Source organism: Phyllobates terribilis, unplaced genomic scaffold, assembly GCF_046119375.1.
Source record: "Phyllobates terribilis strain yellow unplaced genomic scaffold, ASM4611937v1 Scaffold_4__5_contigs__length_816908805, whole genome shotgun sequence".
NCBI classification, from domain to species: Eukaryota; Metazoa; Chordata; class Amphibia; order Anura; family Dendrobatidae; genus Phyllobates; species Phyllobates terribilis.
In genome coordinates, this window is record NW_027362764.1 from 411,517,772 (window position 1) to 411,538,668 (window position 20,897).

The following is a 20,897-nucleotide window of genomic DNA, read 5'->3' on the forward strand; positions in this document are numbered from 1 at the left end:
CATAAATCACTGACCAACAGAGTTTGGGTTTCGCTAGTCATCAGTGGCTCTCTCAGCTTTGTGTTGTGTACTGTATAGACCTAACAGAGTTTGATTGGCTAGCTACATTAGCTATCTTATCATAGCTACTTAATAGGTCGCTCAGTGCGCACAGTCTGCCATGGTTCTTGGCAGTGCGAGTCCTATTTATACAAGACAATATGCAGCAGAGAATGATGACGTTTTGCAATGCACAAAAGATCATTTCACCCAGTAAGGCTATGTGCCCACGATGCAGAAATGAAGCAGAAAATTTCTGCAGCATTTCTGCATCTCCCTGGCAGAAAAAAACACATGCAGATTGTGCATGCGTTTTTCATGCAGAATACATGCGGATCCACATGCGGATTCACATGCGTTTCTGCATGCAGATTGACAAGCGCTTTCCAGGCGATAGCATCACTTGGAAAGTGCTTGACAACTAGGTCACACTGTATAAATCCATGCAAACAGCATGGATTTATACAGTGTGAACCGTAAAAATTAAAACTAATAAAGCTATACTCACCCCCGAGGCCCCAGCGTGGCTGCAGCGCTCGTTACTGTCTGGTTCCTGGCTGCCGGCATCTCGCGAGACAGAGCGGTGAAGGGCCTGCGGTCACATGACTGTGACGTCACCGCAGGTCCTCAAGCGATGCTGGCATTCAGAGACAAGCCGCCGGACAGATGAATATAAACTTTATTTGTTATTTTATTCTTTTTTTACAGGTACAATGGTACCCAGGTCTGGATGAGAGTCTCCTCTCCTCCAGAACTGGGTACCATCCGCACATAGAGACGCATAGAAGCCGCTTGTAAAAATGTACAGTCGCGGTTTCTGTGCGTCTCAATGCAAGTCAATGGCGGGAGTTCCGCTGCGCTTCCGCAAAATTAAATGACATGCTGCGGATTTTTGTACGCAGCATAAACGCTGCGGAAAAATCCGCAGCATGTGCATAGAACATGCGGAATCCCCTTGGGGACCATGGGGTGCGGATTACCTAGCGTTTAACAAGCGTTTCCGCTTGAAAAACGCTACGTGGGCACACAGCCTTAATAAGCTTTGGCTTGTTCTGTGAGTAATTGGCAGCTTACTTACACTGTAAGATTATTTTATGCAGTGTAAATGTAGCTGAAAGGTGAAGTCCAACATACAAAGTCATTTTCACCCTAAATCCTTATCTAGTTAATAACAACATTTAAACTAATTTTCAATTTACTTGAATGAAAAATTCTCTATCCTTCCCTAACTACAGTAACTGCTATTCTTTTTTTTCACTACTTCCTTTTTGATGACACTTTCCGTGAAAATCCCAGTGCATGCTGGGACACTCAAAAAAGCATCATCAAGGGGAAGAAGCACAGCCTTTGCCTCCTCCCAAAAATGAAGCGTCATCAGTTATGCTTGTTTCAGAGGCTTGGCAAGTGCCTGCATGATGTGCACTGTGCGATGTGCACAATTACAGCGTGCCGTCTGATTGTGGCTCAGATCAGCAGTAATGAGCCTATAACAGAGTGCACTGTTAGTGCGAAGCGTCAGAAAATCTGACATGCAGAGACCAGCAACGTCCCCACAAGTGATGTCACTTGCAGGGGTGGTGGTGATCTCTGCTTGCTGGGTAGTCTTAGAACACACTGTGTATTCTGGTGCTGGCTTGTCACTGTTATTCTGAGCCGGCAACAGAAAGTGCACTGTCATTGTGAATATAACACAGTGACAAAGCAAGGACAACACAGCGCCTGAAACAAGTACCACGGATGACGCTTAATTTTAGGGAGGGGGCAGAGGCTGCAGCAGTGACCTTAGACTCTGCCCCGTGATGATCCTCCGTTTGAGTATCCCAGCATGCACTGGGATTCCTACCTAAAACAAGATGTCATCAATAAAAGAAGTAGTAAAAAAAAAAAAGAAAAGCAGTTAGATAGCATTGATAGGGAAGAATAGGAAATTTTTAATTCAAATATATTAGAAATTAGTTTTGATTATGGCATTAAGTGAATAGTGATTTAGGATGAAAATTTCTTTGTATGTTGGACCACACCTTTAAGGAGAAAAGAAAAACAGTAATATGATAAAAAATTATATTTATCCAAATGTAAAATCATCAATAATAATCCCTACCTATAATCTCATCAATAAATAGTTGAGCAATAAATTAGCATTGTGATCCAAGACAATGTTTTTTACTTGTTTATAAACCGTTAATATTATACTAGCAGAAACAAAAGATTACAATATTGCAGAAAAAGCACAATTTAAACTAAATTATAGATAGTATTGAAAACATGCATTCGTTCTACCTAAATCATGTTGTGAAGCAAAACAGTATGACATAAAATTCTGCTGGTGCTTTATTTCTTTTGTGCCTGCTACAAATCAGAAGTTGGTTTATTTCGTATGGGATTGCATTGAGCAAAAAAAAAAATTGATCTTAAACTCTTGTGAATTTTACAAAGCAAAACAAGATTTAAGAAGTTACTTAATGGGAAGTTACTGCTGGAACAAATGTAAGATATTGATCTTCAGTTGTGAAGCCACAATTTTATTTGTTAAGTTTTGATCTTGTAAAGTTATTTGTATTGTACTTCTTATTGCAGGAAGTTATGTGTTGACTTTTGTACAAAATAAAATGAAAGTTGTTATTACTGGAGTTGTAGGAAAATAGATTGCAATATTTAGAGGAAAAAACTATTTGTTTACGTATTGCATTAACCCCTTCATGACCTTAGATGTATCTATGCGTCCTGGCCGGGAAAACATCCCTAGGATGTATGGATACATCCTGGCTATCACGTGGACACAGGAGATGTACACGTGCGATCACCGCCATGTGTTCAGCTGACAGGAAATCTGATATCTGGCTTTCACTGCCAGGAGCGGTGCCCGCACCACCCCTGGCTGTTTAACCCCATAAATGCAGCAATCGATATTGATTGCAGCATTTAGAATGCAGGGAGAGGGCTCCCTCTTGCCTCCGATCGGCATCCCGTCGACGTTATCGCGAGTGCCTGATCATTGCCATGGTGACCCGAGGTTTACATAACGACATCCGGGTCACCAGGCTATGGAAAGCTGGTTAGACCTTACTCAGAGTATGGTCTAAGAGGCTTCTGTCAGTGCAGCACTGACAGGTATAATGCTGGTGCATTGCAATGCTTTATGCCAGGGATCAGAGCCATGAAAGTGAAAGTCCCATAGAGGAACTAATTAAAAAAGTTACAAAAAAGTAATAAAAAATTGCAAAAATATTTTTTAAAAATATCACAAAATAAAAAAACAATAAATATTATACCCATAAATATGTATTTTTATGTATAAAAAAATAAACAAAAAAAGTACATGTTTGGTATCGCCACGTCTTGAACAACCCAACCTATTAAACAGACACACTAGTAGACCCAATCAGTGAACACCGTAAAAAAAAAAACGAGGAAAAAACTATGCTTTTTCATCATACCGCCTGTAGCGTCGGCGTCCCTGCCTCCTGCTAGGCAGGGATTCTGTTCCCCTCACCTCTCCACTCCGTGCTCGGCGTCCTCCTCCCGCTCTGCTGGCAGCGCGCGCTGCTTCCCGGCCACTGTGCTTTGGGCGCGCACGCGCGCGCCCCCCTCTCTTAAAGGGGCCGCGCGCGCCTTCCTAAGGAGTCCCCGGCCAATGGCCGGAAGACCTCACCATATATAAGGCACCTCCTCCAAAATGGAGGTGCCCGAGCAATGTTGTTGCATAGCCTATCACTCTGCTTCAGCCCTCAGGTCCCGTTACCAGATACCTGCCAGTTACCTGCCAGTTACCTGCCAAATTCCTGCTTGATACCTGCCTGATACTAGTCTATCTACTTGCATTCCTGCGGTCCGACAGTCTGCCTACCAGCCCTGCCAGTCTGTCTATGGATCTGATTGCCCGCTCGCCTGGGAGTGCTCATCTGCTACCTGCCTGCTAGCCTACCTGGAGGCTCTGCCGTCACGTGCTGTGACCACCTGCCTGTCCAGAGACTCTTACCCGCTCGCCTGGGAGCGCTCATCTGCTACCTGCCTGCTAGCCTACCTGGAGGTTCTGCCGTCACGTGCTCTGACCACCTGCCTGTCCAGAGACTCTTACCCGCTCACCTGGGAGCGTCCGCCTGCTACCTGCCTGCTAGCCTACCTGGAGGCTCTGCCATCACGTGCTGTGACCACCTGCCTGTCCAGAGACTCTTGCCCACTCACCTGGGAGCGTCCACCTGCTACCTGCCTGCTAGCCTACCTGGAGGCTTAGCCATCACTTGCTGTCACCACCTGCCTGTCCAGAGACTCTTGCCCGCTCACCTGGGAGCGTCCACCTGCTACCCGTCTGCTAGCCTATCTGGAGGCTTAGCCGTCACTTGCCGTGACCACCCGCCTGTCAAGAGACTGTCCCCGTCACTTGCCGTGACCTCCTGCCCTTCGACCCAGAGACTGTCCCCGTCACTTGCCGTGACCTCCTGCCCTTCTACCCAGAGATTGTCCCCGTCACTTGCCGTGACTATCTGCCTGCCTACCCTGGGAGCCACCGGCTTCCTTACAAGGACTGCCCCTTTGTATCGTTGCTCAGAGGTTCCACCTCCCAGACCCTTTACACCGCCAAACATAAAGTGGAATAAAATGCGATAAAAAAGACGAAGGTAAATAATAATGATATAGCTGAAGATTTCATATTGTCCTGCAAAAAACAGGCTGCAATACAGCTCCTTCAGTGGAAAAAAAAAAGTTGTAGCTGTCAGAATAAAGTGATGCAAAATAAATCATTTTTCTATAAAATAGTTTTTATTGTGTAAAAGCGTCCCTCCCAAAAATTATATAAATATAGTATCGCTGTAATCGTACTGACTCTAAGAATAAATCTGCTTCATCAATTTTACATGGAATGGCAAAAAAAAACAATTCCTGAATTGATGGTTTTTGAATGAATGAATGAATGAAATTGAATGGTACAATTTGTTACGCTATTACTTGTGAGTATGCCAATGTCTCATATGTGTTCGAAAACTACTTTTGAGGCACAGTGCAAAGCGGAGAAGCGCAATATTTGAGTTCAGATTTTGCTGGAATGGTTTGAGGGTGCCATGACACATTGGCAGAGCCTTTGAGGTGCCAGAACAGCAGAACACCCGCCATAAGTGACCTCATTTTACAAACTACACCCCCCAATGAATTCATCTAGGGGTGCAGTAATCATATTGACACCACAGGTGTCTCACAGAATTTTAAACCTTTGGACAGTAAAAAAAAATAATTACATTTTAACTACAAACATTTTGTTTTAGCCTCAGATTTTACATTTTCACACTGGGAAATGGGTAAAAATGGCACCAAAATTTGTCACACAATTTCTGCTGAATGTGGTAATACCCCATATTTAATACTGCTTAGCCACACGGCAAGACTTCGGAGGGACGGAGCACTATTTGACTCTCAAATAACAAATTTTCCGAGAATAGTTTGCGGACTCCATATACAGAACCCCTAAGTGCCAGAAGAGCAGAATACCCCCTCAAGTGATCCCCATTTTGGAAATTACACCCCTCTAGGAATTTATCTACAGGTGTAGTGAGGGTTTGTGATTCCATGTGTGTTTTCCAGAAACAAGCAGTAGTGGATATTTTTGAGAGAAAATTGCAAATCTGCCATTGTAGGGCTCAGTACATTGTAGTGCCCGTACATTGCAGTGCCCAGTACATTGCAGTGCCCAGTATGTTGTAGTGCCCAGTACATGGTAGTTCCTATACATTGTAGTGCACATACATTGTGCCCAGCTCATGCTTCCAGAGACACATACCTCATAAATTCTGTGGGCTCTCATCGCTACAGAAATGCCAAACATGTGGATGCTAAATGTGGTTTAAGCACACTGGTGCTCAGAAGGAAGGGGGGCATTTTGATTTGGGAGTGCAGAATTCGCTGGATTTATTTTGGCGGGAGCTATAGCGTTTTTCCAAAGCCTTAGCGCTACCACGTGGAAGCCCCCTATATTTCCATTGTCAGATGATTTCAGTGGAGGCTTTTTTGTGGATTGAGTTGAAGCTTTTATTGGGAACAATTTACATAACATTTGGGATCACATTTATCCTGCGCTCTACGCTGAGCACTTACATAGGGCTTTCCATCTAAATCTCTGAATGACGTGACGTGATTCAGATGAAACCCCTGAGTGATCCATTCACTAAAATGAGGCAGCAGAGTTACTCTGGACTCCATCTAGCCTCTCTTCAGCTGTGCCCTTCTTTTCAGAGTTGCACAAGGCTGTGGCTGACAGCACCAGATCATAGGCCAGACGGCATCCACACTGCCTCATTATAGTGCAGGATAAATGTGCCATCTTTGTGGGGCAGAATAAATAAATCAACAGCAGGTCAAGAGTTGGTTATATTTATTTTTTACAGCATTTTTTGTGTGGTATAAGTGATTAGACGACTTTATCCTTCGAGTCGGTGTGATCACCAGATTTATATTCTTTTTTTTATGTTTTGCTGTTATCACACACTAAAAATGCTTTTATTTTTCAAAAAAACAAGTTTTTGCATCGCCATATTTTGGGAGCCATAATTTATCTATATTTCTGCCAACAGATTCATGTTAGGGTATGTTGTTTGTGGGACGAGTTGACAATTTTATTGGTACCATTTTTGGGCACAATGACATTTTTTTTATCAATTTCTATTCCGATTTTTAAGAGGCAGAATGGCCAAAAACCAACAATTCAAGAATTGTTCTTATTTTTATTTTTTAATGCTGTTCACCATATGATAAAAGTGATTGGACAGCTTTATTCTTCGGGTCAGTACGATTACAGTGATGTTACATTTATAGAATTCTTTTTATGTTTTGCTGCTTTTACACAATATAAACTATGTTATATAAAAAAGAGTTGTTTTTACATCGCTGTATTCTGAGAGCTATAGCTTTTCTATTTCTCCTCAAGATGGTGCAGTATGGCGGCTTATTTTTTGTGGGACAAGAAGACGTTTTCCAAGATATCATTTTTATTTCCATTTGCACCTGAAACAAGCGTCATTGATGATGTTTCATTTCAGGCAGGGGGCAAGTGCTGAGGCAGTCTCTGCCTGCTAGGTATGGGGGCTAGCCAAACCCCTGAAATGAGAATCACTGATGACTCTTCGTTTCAGGAAGGGGGTATGGACTGAGGCAGTGACCGCAGCCTCTGACCCCTTATGACACTTCGTTTGAGTATCCCAGCATGCACTAGGATTCTCAAACGAAGAGTCATTATTAAGTAAATACAGGGAAAGAATAGACAAGCTGTTTGATAGTGTAGTTAGGGAAGGATAACAATTTTTTAATTTAAGCATATTAGAAAGTAGTAAATATTATGCCACTAAATAAGTTAGGGATTTAGAATGAAAATTACTTTGCCTTTGGACCACCACTTTAATGCAATGATCCTCATCACCTATTTTCCAGTATATGAGCTCTAATCCAATAACAAAATTTGCTTTCCAGACCATTGGATTTGTAAGGAAAAATTACCAAAAGTCTAGCATATTACATCTGCTCACACATCATTTGTAACAAAGCATATCTTACCTTGAAACTGAGTGAATTTGATTGTACCCATTCTTTCTCCATTTCGAAACACAACTTGCCCCTGGAAATAAAAGAAAATTATGAGAGCAAAAAAAAGAAAAGATAACTTCTGATTTATATTGAATTATTGAATGACAACGTTTTAAGTTTCACATTTTAACAGAACTTAACAACTTAAGAATGTTTTATGCTATATACATCAAGCTGTGATATCTAGCCAAAGACTTTAATGGAAAAATTTTTTGGACAAAGTCAACAATTTGAAGAATTTTTGAGCAATTTTTGCATACATTTTCCTGGTAAAGAAGCCACTGCCATTAAGGTATACCATTACCATAAAGGGGTGTTCTTGGTCTGTAATATTATTTAAATCCTGGACAATTTTTTGTATGTTTGAACATTTTTCCTGCTTAAACACATCAACTTCAAGAACTGACTGATCACTTGCTGCCTAATATATCACTCCCTGACAATGATATTGTAATGAAATAATCTTTGTTTTTTATATTACCTGTCAGTAGTTTAAAAGGGGTGTTCTCAAGTTCTTAAATTGCTTTAACTAATTAGCGTTAAAATAGGCACGTTTGCAATTTACATGTTTTTTCTACCTGTTATCATTTTCCTGCAATTAAATCTTTTGTCTTTTATAGTGTGGAACTTTTTTTTAGTGGGCCTGGCCTCTAGAGGCAGACAGAGTGTGAGCAGTAGCTACATTCCAAGACAGAGAGTTTAACTCTTAACATACCAGCCACCTCTCTCAAGCCCATTGATTTCTATACAGAAGTTATCCCCACCTCCCTCTCTTGCAAAAAAGACTACAGCTCTCAGAACAAGTCCAATCACAGCTCTCTGCACTCTTGTCTGGAGCTGTGTGCTTGTTCAAATGTCTCTGTGTGTAAACATTGTGATAGCAGTGTTGATTTAGAGCTAACCATTGATAGCTGAATGTGCTATAGCAGAACTTGTGCTTGCTGGGCATTGTAGTTCTTCTAATACTGCAGTTTACTTTTTTTTATTTCTGTCACTCAAGGGAGAGAGCCTGCCCTGTTTGAAACAAGGAATTAAGGAAACTGCACTGCTCTTATCTGCTCAAGAGACAATGTAGCATCGGCGTCTCTGCCCCCTGCCAGGCAGAGATGCCGTCCTTCTCACCTCCCCGCTCCTCCCGCGGCGTCCTCCCGTGCTCCTCTTCCTGCTGCTGCCGGCGCGCGCAGCTTCCCAGGCACTGTGCTTAGGGTGCGCGCGCGCTCCCTCTCTCTTAAGGGGGCCGCGCGCGCCGTCCTAAGGAGTCCCTAGCCAATAGCCCGAGGACCTCCCATATATAAGGCACCTCCTCCAAAATGGAGGTGCCCGAGCAATAGTTGTTGCACAAGTATACTTACCTCTGCTTCAGCCCTCAGGTCCAGTTGCCAGCCTGACTACTGTCCCAGTCCGCCAGCCTGACTACTCTCCAGCCCGATAGTCTGCCTTCCGTTGCACCCGCCAGTCTGTCTATGGGCAAGCCCGCCTGCTTACCAGGAAGCACCTGCCAGTTACCTGTCTGCTACCTGCCGTGCCTGCTAGCCCGCTCACCTGGGAGCACTCATCTGTTACCCGCCTGCTAGCCAAGAGACTTCTACCTGCTCTGCTGTCACTTGCCGTGACCACCTGCCTGCTAGCCAAGAGACTACTACCCGCCCTGCTGTCACTTGCCGTGACCACCTGCCTGCTAGGCAAGAGACTTCTACCTGCTCTGCTGTCAGTTGCCGTGACCACCCGTCAGCTACCCAGAGACTTCTGCCTGCTTGTTGTCCATCCGCTATACCGGTCAGTCCCAGCCATATGACCCGTGGGAGCCACCTGCTCTCTTACAAGGTCGTCCCCAGAGTAGCACCTGGTCCCTCAGCTCGGATCCTCCCTGGTCACGGAGTCGTTAGCCGCCGTCCGACCAGGGTCGGTTTGAGTTGATACTTAGTTACCCCCCTCTGTGTCCCTCCTTGCACCGCAGCACAGAGGTTCCACCACCCGGACCCGTAACAGACAACTTGAGAATACTCCTTTAATGTTATTGTTGATCTGTGTATATAAACCGTATATACTGTACAGATAGTGGAGACAGAACTGGAGCTGTGAGCTATCTTTAATTCCTGGCATTCTGAATGTGAATTCTGTTTATTGTCAATACATTTCTTAGTTGATAGGTCCATTACTATAGTTTTGTGTGATTGTGAATGATGTTCGTTACTGTAAGGGTTTTTTCACTTTCATAAAAGTGGGCCTCCAATGCTTTAAAGTACCTAAAACAATAAAGGGAGTGGGAATTCATCTTCTTCGATTCCAGGACTGGCTGCCCACTACTTTTGGATTCTTGTTTTTTTGGCTTCAACATTGACGTCACATCAACAGTGCATAACACCGCTGTAGCCAATCACTGATCTTAGCAGTTCAGTGAGTGGCTACGGCGGTGATATGAGATGTTGCTATGACATCACCACTGTAGCCAAATCTCCAAGGCTAGAGCAACAGTGGATCTGGGATAGGCGAGTGGCCATTCCATTTGATGTTTTAGGTACACTGCTCAAAAAAATAAAGGGAACACTCAAATAACACATCCTAGATCTGAATGAATTAAATATTCTCATTGAATACTTTGTTCTGTACAAAGTTAAATGTGCTGACAACAAAATCACACAAAAATCATCAATGGAAATCAAATTTATTAACCAATGGAGGCCTGGATTTGGAGTCACCCACAAAAGTAAAATGGAAAAACGCACTACAGGCTGATCCAACTTTGATGTAATGTCCTTAAAACAAGTCAAAATGAGGCTCAGTATTGTGTGTGGCCTCCACGTGCCTGTATGACCTCCCTACAACGCCTGGGGATGCTCTTCATGAGGTTGTGGATGGTATCCTGAGGGATCTCCTCCCAGACCTGGACTAAAGCATCCGCCAACTCCTGGACAGTCTGTGGTGCAATGTGACGTTGGTGGATGGAGCGAGATATGATGTCCCTGATGTGCTCAAACGGATTCGTAAATTTTGCTGCTCCAAATATATATCCATTGCTTTCAGAGAATTATATTACACTAAGATTGCATTAAAAATTAAACTATTAGCTGCTACGATGTCCATATAATGTGCTTTATTGATTAATGCTCAATACTAATGTTGCCTCAAAACTGAATAAACCACACTGGAAAGCATTATTTCAGGAATTACTAAGCACATTAACTGTTATTGTTTTCTTTGCCATTTATATTTTTCTAGTTTTACCAAGTACAGTACATTGCCACACTATAAAAACATAAAGCTGCTTCAGAATTAGACTAGGAAGTATTTTATACTGCATTTAAAGCTCCATTACTATTGTTCTTAAATGGTTGGTCCCACAAACAAAATACATTTTAATCAATAGATCTTAAAATAAAAATAAAGTTCCACAATTGGATGTGTAAAAAAGATGTTCCCTTGCTGAGATAATCTTATAAATGTGCCCCTGCTGTGTACTGTGTATTGGCTGAATCTGACTGTGCTGGAACATGATCCGCACATACCACATCTCCTGGCCAGGGGAGGATGGAAAAGAGAGTTTACAGACAGACGAGAAAGCAAGGAATCGCAGATATTGCTTTCTGTGACGTAAAACATGTTTTTAAAAAAGAAGGGAAATGTTTTATTTTACAAAGCGAATCAGCTGTCATTCCATGCAGTAAGGTCTGTATACTCTATTGCTTCCTCCCCTCAGGAGATGTGGTATGATCAGACCATGTCCCTGTATGGTCAGACACAGCTATTACACAGTACACAGCAGGGGCACATTTATAAGATTATCTCAGCACAGGAACATTTTATTTAAACACATCAAATTGTGGAACTTATTATCATTCTAAGATTTAATTATTGAAATGTAATTTGTTCGTGGAACAACCCCTTTAATAATAGTAGGTCATAAGTTGTAGAATACCCCTCTGTTATATTAGAGGCAGTAAAAATGCCACACCTGTTAGCTGGGTTTATTTTTGGATAAATTGTTTGATAAAGCACAGAAAGGTTTAAGTGAAGGCACAAGAGTAGAAAAAAACAAGGTTTGGAGCTTCTAGAGTCTTATTTCTACATGCTTGGTTTAATGAACATTCTGCTTGAATCTAAGGGATTTTTACAATGGTAGTGACTTAGTTTTAGGATAGGCCATTATTATTAGATTAGTGGAGGTGTGGCTCAAGGTATCATTGAAGTAAATGGGTTAGCGCTGCATTTTTCAGCACGGCTGTTTATAAGTTTAGCGTATACAGATAGATCGCTGCTTCCAACAGCTGATGCTATAGAGTTCAAGTCCTCTTCCTCTCTGAAGAGGCAATTTGCACAGATAGATGAAGTAATCTAAAACCTTGGGAATGCAACAATGTGTCCATGGCTCCTTCCTTGACTGGTGGGGGTTGCCAAAACTCGAACCCCAAGCAATCTAATACAGATTCTATATCAATGGGGGCATTGCCAGCAGCGCATGGAGGAGCCTGATTGGATTTCCTTCCTTATTGGCTCTTACAGAGACTTGAACAGATTCAATTTGCCTGAAAAGAGTACTACACAGCACTAAAGCACTGCATCATTAGGAAAGCTAATGAAAAGCCCACTCAAACCTTCAACCCTCAAATATGGAGTCTACAGATCTTCACAAGACACAGCTTCCAACGTTAGCAGGGTTTCAGCAGAAAGGACACTGTCTATGAGAGCCTCTGCTTTTATCTGAACTCCAGCTCATTCTGCAATCCTCAGTCCTTCGTCAGCTTATTTGGCCTCTGTAGCTGGTCCAGTTACTTGCAGCTTGGACGGAACCTTAACATCATGTGGTAAGAACAGATGGTTTGCTGCTAAATTATTTTTATCATACGCCTGGAGAGAACAAACAAGGCCTTCTTTACTACCTTCCCTAACCACTATAGATGAGTGTCCTGCCATCTCTTCAGTCTCTACCACAATAACTATAACAGAATGTACCATAAGACTCTGGCTTTCTGAACTTCATTCAAAGAGCCTTTGCCATAAACACCAAAATATACTATGCAATGATAGCATTCAATACAAATGGAGATTCCACAGTTAGGCTATGTGCCCACGTAGCAGATTTGATGCAGAGCATTTTTGCCTCTCTCTGGCATAAAAAAATGCATGCAGATTTACATGCGTTTTTTCTGCCAGAGAGAAGTGTTTTATCAGCGTTTTTACATGCGTTTTCGCATGCGTTTTTTCAAGTAGTTTTCCAAGCGATTTTGAGCATCACTTGGAAAAGTGCTTGACAAGTTGGTCACACAATATATATCCATGCAACCGGCATGGATTTATAATGTGTGAACAACTGATGCTTTAAATGCTGCATCTATAGTAAAAAAAAAAGAGAACTAAAACGTTAAAAATAAAAAAAACACCTGCATACTCACCTCTCCGGTCTCTTCCAGTCTGCTCCCGGCGGCAATCCTCGCTTCCCACGGTGTACTGTCAGGACCTGCGGTGACGTCATTTAGTCACCTGATTGTCACGCGACCATCACCTGACCGCCGACGTCAGTGGTCGCGTGACCATCAGGTGACTAAATGACGTCACCGCAGGTCCTGACAGTACACTGCGGGACGGCATGGAGAGAGGACGTGGCCGGGAGCAGACCGGGGGCAGTCAGTAGGTGAATATACTGGTTTTGTTTATTTTTAACTTTTTATTTCTTTTTTTCACCGCGTGGTAGCCGTGATGAAGAGGAGTTGTAGTCTCCTCTTCATCCCGGGTACCACACGCACTGCGATTAAGCTGCAAATTCGCGGCCATTGAATTTAATTGAAACGCAGCAAATCCACATATACCTGCGGGTTTGCTGCGTTTCAATGTTCCTCAATGGCCACAAATTTGCAGCGTAATCGTGGTAGAAATAGTCATGCTGCGTTTTGCAGAGCAATGCGAATTCGGTGCGCAAATTAGCGCATCATGTGCACATCCGAATTCACATTGCTTTTCATGGCAGACTGTTTTACAATGGTTTTCGCAGCGGTAAAAATGCCACAAAAATGCTACAAAAACGCTTCGTGGGCACATGGCCTTAGGCCTTTAATCACAAAGAACAGCTCTAAATTCACAGCATCCACTCCTTCTGTGCAAGGAATGGAATCTTGAAATAATGGTTTGCTTGTAAAAGCAGCTGGCCAAAACTACTTCAAGAAGAATGGACCACTTCTATACATGGAGAGAAACATTTCAAATCAACTTTGTAGATTCCAACTGACAGTATTGCTTATAATTGTTTGGTGAGAACCATCTTAGCTCTTGGCATGAGTTTCAGTTATCTGTTTTTTCACACAAGGTGCCAGCCACCAAAATACAGGGGATGGGGAAGGGTGTGAGGGGGTGATACAGTTTTCTTTGATATTCACTTAAGAGAAAGCTTAGCTTCTACATGCTGCCTCCTCACTGAATAAGTGGAATGACACCAGCTGGACAGCTCAACGTAAGGGAAAATGGACCATGGTGGCAAAAGGCATAATGTACTGCAGGATGGAGCTGTGAATGAAAGGCAAGACTACTTTCGGATGACTCACAGAAGGTTTCTGATGGCTATTAGTTTTTTTGCCTGACTCATTAATTTGAATGGGCAAGTTTGATGTGCAAATTGGAAGAAAAGCAGACACGTGCAAAGTTCCATATACTATAATGGGTATGTGTCCAATCCATGAAAAACACAGATAGAACATGTATGTAAAAATGAACATGTGGATAGGGCCTAAGAGGGAGAGTCTAGGGTTATTTCACATTCAAGGTCTATATAAAGCCCCGGGATCATTGTTATGGACATTGTAATGATCATTGTATGCTACCCATAACAGAGAGCAAATCTAGGCTTATATCCAATGTTTTATCACAGAGTACCACACTTGATAGGCTACAACAGCTCAGAAGAAAGTATCACACTAGAAATTAGGGTTGACAACCGACTGATATTCCTATGAGAAAGCCTGTATTTTGCATGTACTCATCCATGTACTTAGATATTGATTGAATAGTCTTGGCCTTCTGATAGGTCATCATTACCAGATTGGTTTTGGATCTGACACTCGTCCACCCCCGTGTTCAGCTTTTCACAGGTCCCGTGGCAGCTGAACATTAAGTGGACCACTACTCCGTACATTGTGCAGTGTTTTTTCTCATGTACACACATTCCCGTTGATGTGTTCTAAATAAACAGTGGGGTGGGGTGGGGGTACCGAAGGGCATATTTGCACATGGCACTATTGTAAGAACGGTCTTGATACCCAACATTAACTTCTATAACTGGATTTTTAATTGGGATAGAAGACTGGATGTGAGATGTGTTGACATACCATTATTTAATCCCAATTGATAGACTATGCAATAATTTCCATCTTTTTTCATTTTTATTTTAAACTTTTACAAATATGTAAAAAAGAATCACCTCTACCATCTAAATCAAAACCCCACCAAACAAGCAAACCCAAAATAACAATATGAATACTTTCAACATTTTCACTGCCAAGAACGTACCTCAAGCATTCTTCCAGGGTGGCAATTCAGTAGCCAATGATGTACGAGATACATTCAAGCTATTAATGGTGGCTTTAAGCCATGATATCTTGAGCTGGGTCCCGACTAGAGTGGTGATTATTAGTGATGAGCGAGCATGCTCTCCACTGCTCGGTACTCATCCGAGCATCTCAGTACTCGAGATGCTCGGAGCTCGCAGAGTACTTTCAAGATGCTCGGGCGGGAGCTTGGGTCCCCGTCCTGCATGTTTGGCGCTATTTAGAGCACCAATCATGCAGGGATTGTCTGCCACTCACTGTAATGTCACAGCCATGGTGGTTGTGGCATTACAGTGATTGCCCAAATCGATTTGAACAGTGCTCACAGTGAAACATGAAAAGCCGGCAATTCATCAGCGGCATACCCCGGTACCCGACAATTTAGAAAAGAAACAATAGAACATCACACATAGATTAGATAGATAGAAACATGTCAGTCACATATGTAATAAGTACAGTGACAGTGTTGGTTACTGTACTTGTTATTTAGTGTTAAAATAAAGGATTTATTTAAAAAAAATTAATAGTGTTTTCATGCACCCGTCTCTTTAAAAAAGCCGGCCGGCAGTTCATCAGCAGCATACATCGGTACCCGACAATTTAGAACAGAAAGAATAGATCATCACACATAGATTAGATAGATAGAAACATGTCAGTCACATATATAATAAGTACAGTAATAGTGTTGGTTACTGTACTTGTCATTTAGTGTTAAAATAAAGGATTTATTAAAAAAAAATTGGCGCAGGGCTCCCCGTAATTTAAGTCTCTAGCGGAAGTTAAGCAGACGGCTGGGGCAGATGTTTGAAGCCTGGGAAGGGGGTAATACCCACGGAGTTTCCCAGGCTACTAATATCAGCCCCCAGCTGAATACCTAGCCTTTACGAGCTATTAAAATGGGGGATCCCCCAAAAAAATTACGTGGGGTCCCCCCTATTTTAATAGCTAGCAAAGGCTAGGCAGACAGCTGGGGGCTGATATTAAGAGCCCAGGAAGGGTGCCATGAATATTGGCCCCCTCCCAGGCTAGAAACACCAGCCGTCAGCCGCCTCAAAAATGGCGCATCCATAGGATGCGCCAATTCTGGCACTTAGCCTCGGTCTTCCCACTGCCCTGTAGCGGTGGAAGTGGGGTAATATGGCTGGGGTTGATTTCAGCTTATAATGCCAGCTAACATCAAGCCCAGGTTAGTAATGGAGAGGCTTCTGTAAGACACCCCCATTACTAACCCCATAGTCAAAGTTAAAAAAAAAACACTGCGCTCTGCAGTGTCTATGAAGGATGGCATGCTGGATGGCAGCGCTCAGCTGCGATCCAGCCTGTCATCTCAATGCCATCCCAGCGTGGGAGAATTCCCCTGCTCAAGCGCTGAGCGCAGGAGAATTCTCCCACGCTGTCAATGACGTGCATGAGCTGAGTTCATTGGACATGAGCTCACCTCATGCACGTCACTGACAGCGTGGGAGAATTCTCCTGCGCTTACCGCAAGCGCAGGAGAATTCTCCCACGCTGTCAGTAACGTGCATGAGGTGAGCTAAGTTCATTGGACATGAACTCGGCTCATCTGGATGCCGTCACAGCCAGACACTGAGGAGCGCAAACAGGCCTGCGCTTCTCAGTATCTGCGGCATAGCAAGCTGGATGGCAGCTTTCGGCTGCGATCCAGCCTGTCATGTGAATGTAGCAGAGCTGGAGCCATCCTGGGAACCATGGAAAGGTAAGGATGAGGTTGGTTTATTATTTTATTTTTATTGCAGGAGATCGTTGGCTTCAGCTGGAATGGGCATGATGGTAAGTATGGTTTAATTTAGAACATTAAAGAACTGTGTGTTTATTTCAATTAAAGGACTTTATTCTGGGTGTTTGTGTTTTTTTTTTACTTTGACTATGGGGTTAGTAATGGGGGGTGTCTTATAGATGCCTCTCCATTACTAACTTGGGCTTGATATCAGCTGGCATTATAAGCTGACATCAACCCCAGCCCGATTACCCCACTGCCACCGCTACAGGGCAGTGGGAAAAGTGAGGCTAAGTGCCAGAATTGGCACATCCTATGGATGCGCCATTTTGGGGGCGGCTGACGGCTGGTGTTTCTGGCCTGGGCGGGGGCCAATATTCATGGCACCCTTCCTGGGCTATTCATATCAGCCCCCAGCTGTCTGCCTAGCCTTTGCTAGCTATTAAAATAGGGGGGACCCCACGTCATTTTTTTTTGGGTCCCCCATTTTAATAGCTAGTAAAGGCTAGGCATTCAGCTGGGGGGCTGATATTAGTAGCCTGGGAAGCTCCGTGGGTATTACCCCCTTCCCAGGCTTCAAACATCTGCCCCAGCTGTCTGCTTAACCTCCTTTAGAGAATAAAATTACGGGGAACCCCACACCAATTTTTTTTTTAATAAATCCTTTATTTTAAAACTAAATGACAAGTACAGTAACCAACACTGTCACTCTACTTATTATATATGTGACTGACATGTTTCTATCTATCTAATCTATGTGTGAAGCTCTATTCTTTCTGTTCTAAATTGTCGGGTACCGGTGTATGCCGCCAATGAATTGTCAGCTTTTTTAAAGAGACGGGTGCATGAAAATCGGAGGGCACTAGTGTGTTCCAATTGCCCTGCTATGTTTTTCATGCACCCTCCTATATACCCTGCCTGCCTGTCTGCCTATATATTCTGCCTGCCTGACGTTTAATTGAGCACCGTTCCCATCAATTTGGGCAATTTTTGACCTTCTGCAGACCGCCGGGGGGACCGCCAGAAAAATGCTCGAGTTTCCCATAGACTTACATTGGGCTCGTTGCTCGGGTCGAGCACCCGAGTATTTCAATGTGCTTGACCCGATCTTCGAGCACTCGAGCATTTTAGTGCTCGCTCATCACTAGTGATTATGTTCGCATTTTGTAACTCTACTATAAAAATAAATTCTTCATTTAGCTTTCTCAGTGAACACCATAAAAATAATCCAGAATTCATAGTGATCTAAGCTATAAAGTGAGCACATTATTTCATCTAATAAAAACCGTATGAAAAAATGAAGACAGAACTGCTAGTTTATGATAATTTCATTAAAAAAATGAATAAAAAATACTCAAAAAGTCTCAAGAAACCCAAATAAGACTAATAAATACTTCAGTTCTTCTTGCAACAAAATAAGCCCACATCTCCATTGTCAAAAAAATGTAAAAGTCACAAATTTTACAATATGACGAGACATAACATTTTTTTATGAGGTAAACTACACATATTTGTTATCACCTCTAACAATCCAAACTAGGAAATGAACATGCTATTTATCCCACTTAGTGAACACCACACAAAAAGTAAATTAAAAATGGTAGAATCATTTTTTTATCTCTCATCTCATGAAAGATGGAATAAATAGTGATCAAAAAGACAAATTTACCCCAATATGGTACTAATATAAACTACAACTTATCCTGCCAAAATTAAGCCTCATTCTAAAGTATCAACACAAAAATAAAAAAAAGTTATGTTTCAAAGAATGTGGCATCACAAAAATATTTTAGTTTTTTTATAACGTGTTTTTATAATGAAAAGTAGTAAAACATAAATAAAATCATTTAAATTTGGTATCTCGTTATTAGAATTGACCCCAAGACTACGTTCCAACGATGAGCTTTTGCTACGTTTTTGACAATGTGTATTTTCGCTGAGTCAAAAATGCAGCATCATACAGTTCCAGCAAATTGGATGGGATTTATAAAAATATCATGCCCACTGTGCTTATTTTTAATGCAGCATAAACTCATCTGCACTGCATGCTTCAAATCCGCAGCATGTCAATTTCTCTTACGGGTATGCTGAGTTTTCTGTGCGGAATTTACCCATAGACTTGATTTAGATGCGGAAATTACAAAGGTAAGAGACGCACATGCGTTTTAAATGCATTTCCGTGATGGAAACGCATCAAAAAGGCATGAAATCCGCACCTAAGCATATCAATATAGTTTTGTCAAAGCCAAACACCAGAAAGTATCAAAAGCTAAGCAACTTTATTTAAACCATGACAGACCAAAAAGAGACAAAACCGCAGCATCAAAAACGTGATTAAAACAGCACGGTGGCTCAGTGGTTAGCACTGCAGGCTTGCCGCACTGGGGTCCTGGGTTCAAATCCCACCAAGAGCAACATCTGCAAGGAGTTTGTATGTTCTCCCTGTGTTTTTGTGGGTTTCCTCCAGGTTCTCTGGTTTCCTTCCACACTCCAAAGACATACTGATAGGGAATCTAGATTGTGAGACTTAATGGGGACAGCGATGAAAATGTATGTAAAGTGCTGTGGAATTAGTAGCACTATATAAGTGAGTATAATAAATGAAAATAAATAAAAAACTCATGTTAAAAAAACACGATAAAAAAAATGCAAGTAACCTAATTGAAATAATAGGTGCAGAAATTCTGCAACATCAAAAACTTAACAAAAGCTCATCGTGGGAATGTAGTCTAATAGTGGAAAAAAAAGAATATTTCACTTCTTGCCATCGCCAAAAATTTAGTGAAGGTTAATTGAAAAAATATAATTTTTCATTTTTTCTTTCCAGGCTTATGTAAAGCACCTCCTAAAGGGTTAAAAAACTACCTAAACACTATTTTTAATGCTATTAGGGATTAACATTTTAAAATGTATATTGGCCCCTCAAAGGCACTCGAGAATGGAATTCACTCCTCAAAAAGTAGGTTTCTGAAAGTTTCTTGAACATTTGACAAAATGTAGACATAAGCCTAAGTGGTATATACCGATTCTGCACATATCAAACTTCTATTTTAAGGAGGTTTGGTATATCTAATTTTCAGCAATTTTCATCTTTTTTTAACAAAATAATTCACTTTGATGCAAAATTGCATGAATGTGCATGAGTATATAAAGGGCTAAGTGCCATTTTGACAATGTGTCAGGTGTCTAGCTTCACAAAATATATAGGTATGGGGTTTAAATATAAATGTTTTATTTTGTAATGTAGATTTTATTTGTACACGTTAAAAGTACAAACATTGTCCAGGCTAGAAGAAGTGTAAAATGTTGGAAATTCGTTGGCAGCAAAAAGAGGTATTTCTACAAATACCTTTAGGCTATGTGCCCACGATGCTGAAATGCTCAGGATTTTTTCCTGAGCGTTTCTGCATCTCCCTGGCAGAAAAAAACGCATGCGGATTGTACATGCGGATTGTACATGCGGATTGTACATGCGTTTTCCTGCCAGGGACATACGGAAGTGAAGCGTTCTTCACTTGCATTTCCGCATGTGGGTTGACAAGCGCTTTCCAAGCGATTTTAGCATCAGTTGGAAAGTGCTTGTCAACTTGGTCACACTATATAAATCCATGCAAACGGCATGGATTTATATAGTGTGACCGAGAGAATGTAAAAAAATAAAAAAATAAATATATACTTACCCTCCGATGGTCCGCACTGCCTTGCATCACCGTCCCGGCTGCCAGCAGCAGTGGATTGAAGGACCTGTCGACGTCAGCGTCGCGTGACCCGTCACATTACGTCAGCGCAGGTCTTTCATTCCATCGCGAAGTGCCGGGAAGCAAGGAGGAGCACACCGCGGGCCGTCAGAAGGTAAGTATATATTTATTTTTTATTTTATTCTTTTTTTACAGCTTTTTTAATGGTACCTGGGTGTGGATGAGACTCTCCTCTCCTCTACACCCGGGTACCATCCGCACATTAGAACGCGCCAATTACGCAAGTACAGATGCAGTCTTGCGGAATTGTCGCGTTCTAAT

At 42.1% G+C, this 20,897-nt stretch overlaps 1 protein-coding gene across 1 annotated transcript in view; it reads right to left on the reverse strand.

Annotated features, from left to right (window-relative positions):
• The window catches only part of GABBR2 (gamma-aminobutyric acid type B receptor subunit 2), a 1,360,263-nt gene that overhangs the window by 639,993 nt on the left and 699,373 nt on the right, over nt 1-20,897 (reverse strand). The window contains exon 8 of the mRNA XM_073678612.1: nt 7,579-7,639. Within this exon, the coding sequence (XP_073534713.1) occupies nt 7,579-7,639 (61 nt within the window). The remainder of the gene's footprint in view (nt 1-7,578; nt 7,640-20,897) is intronic.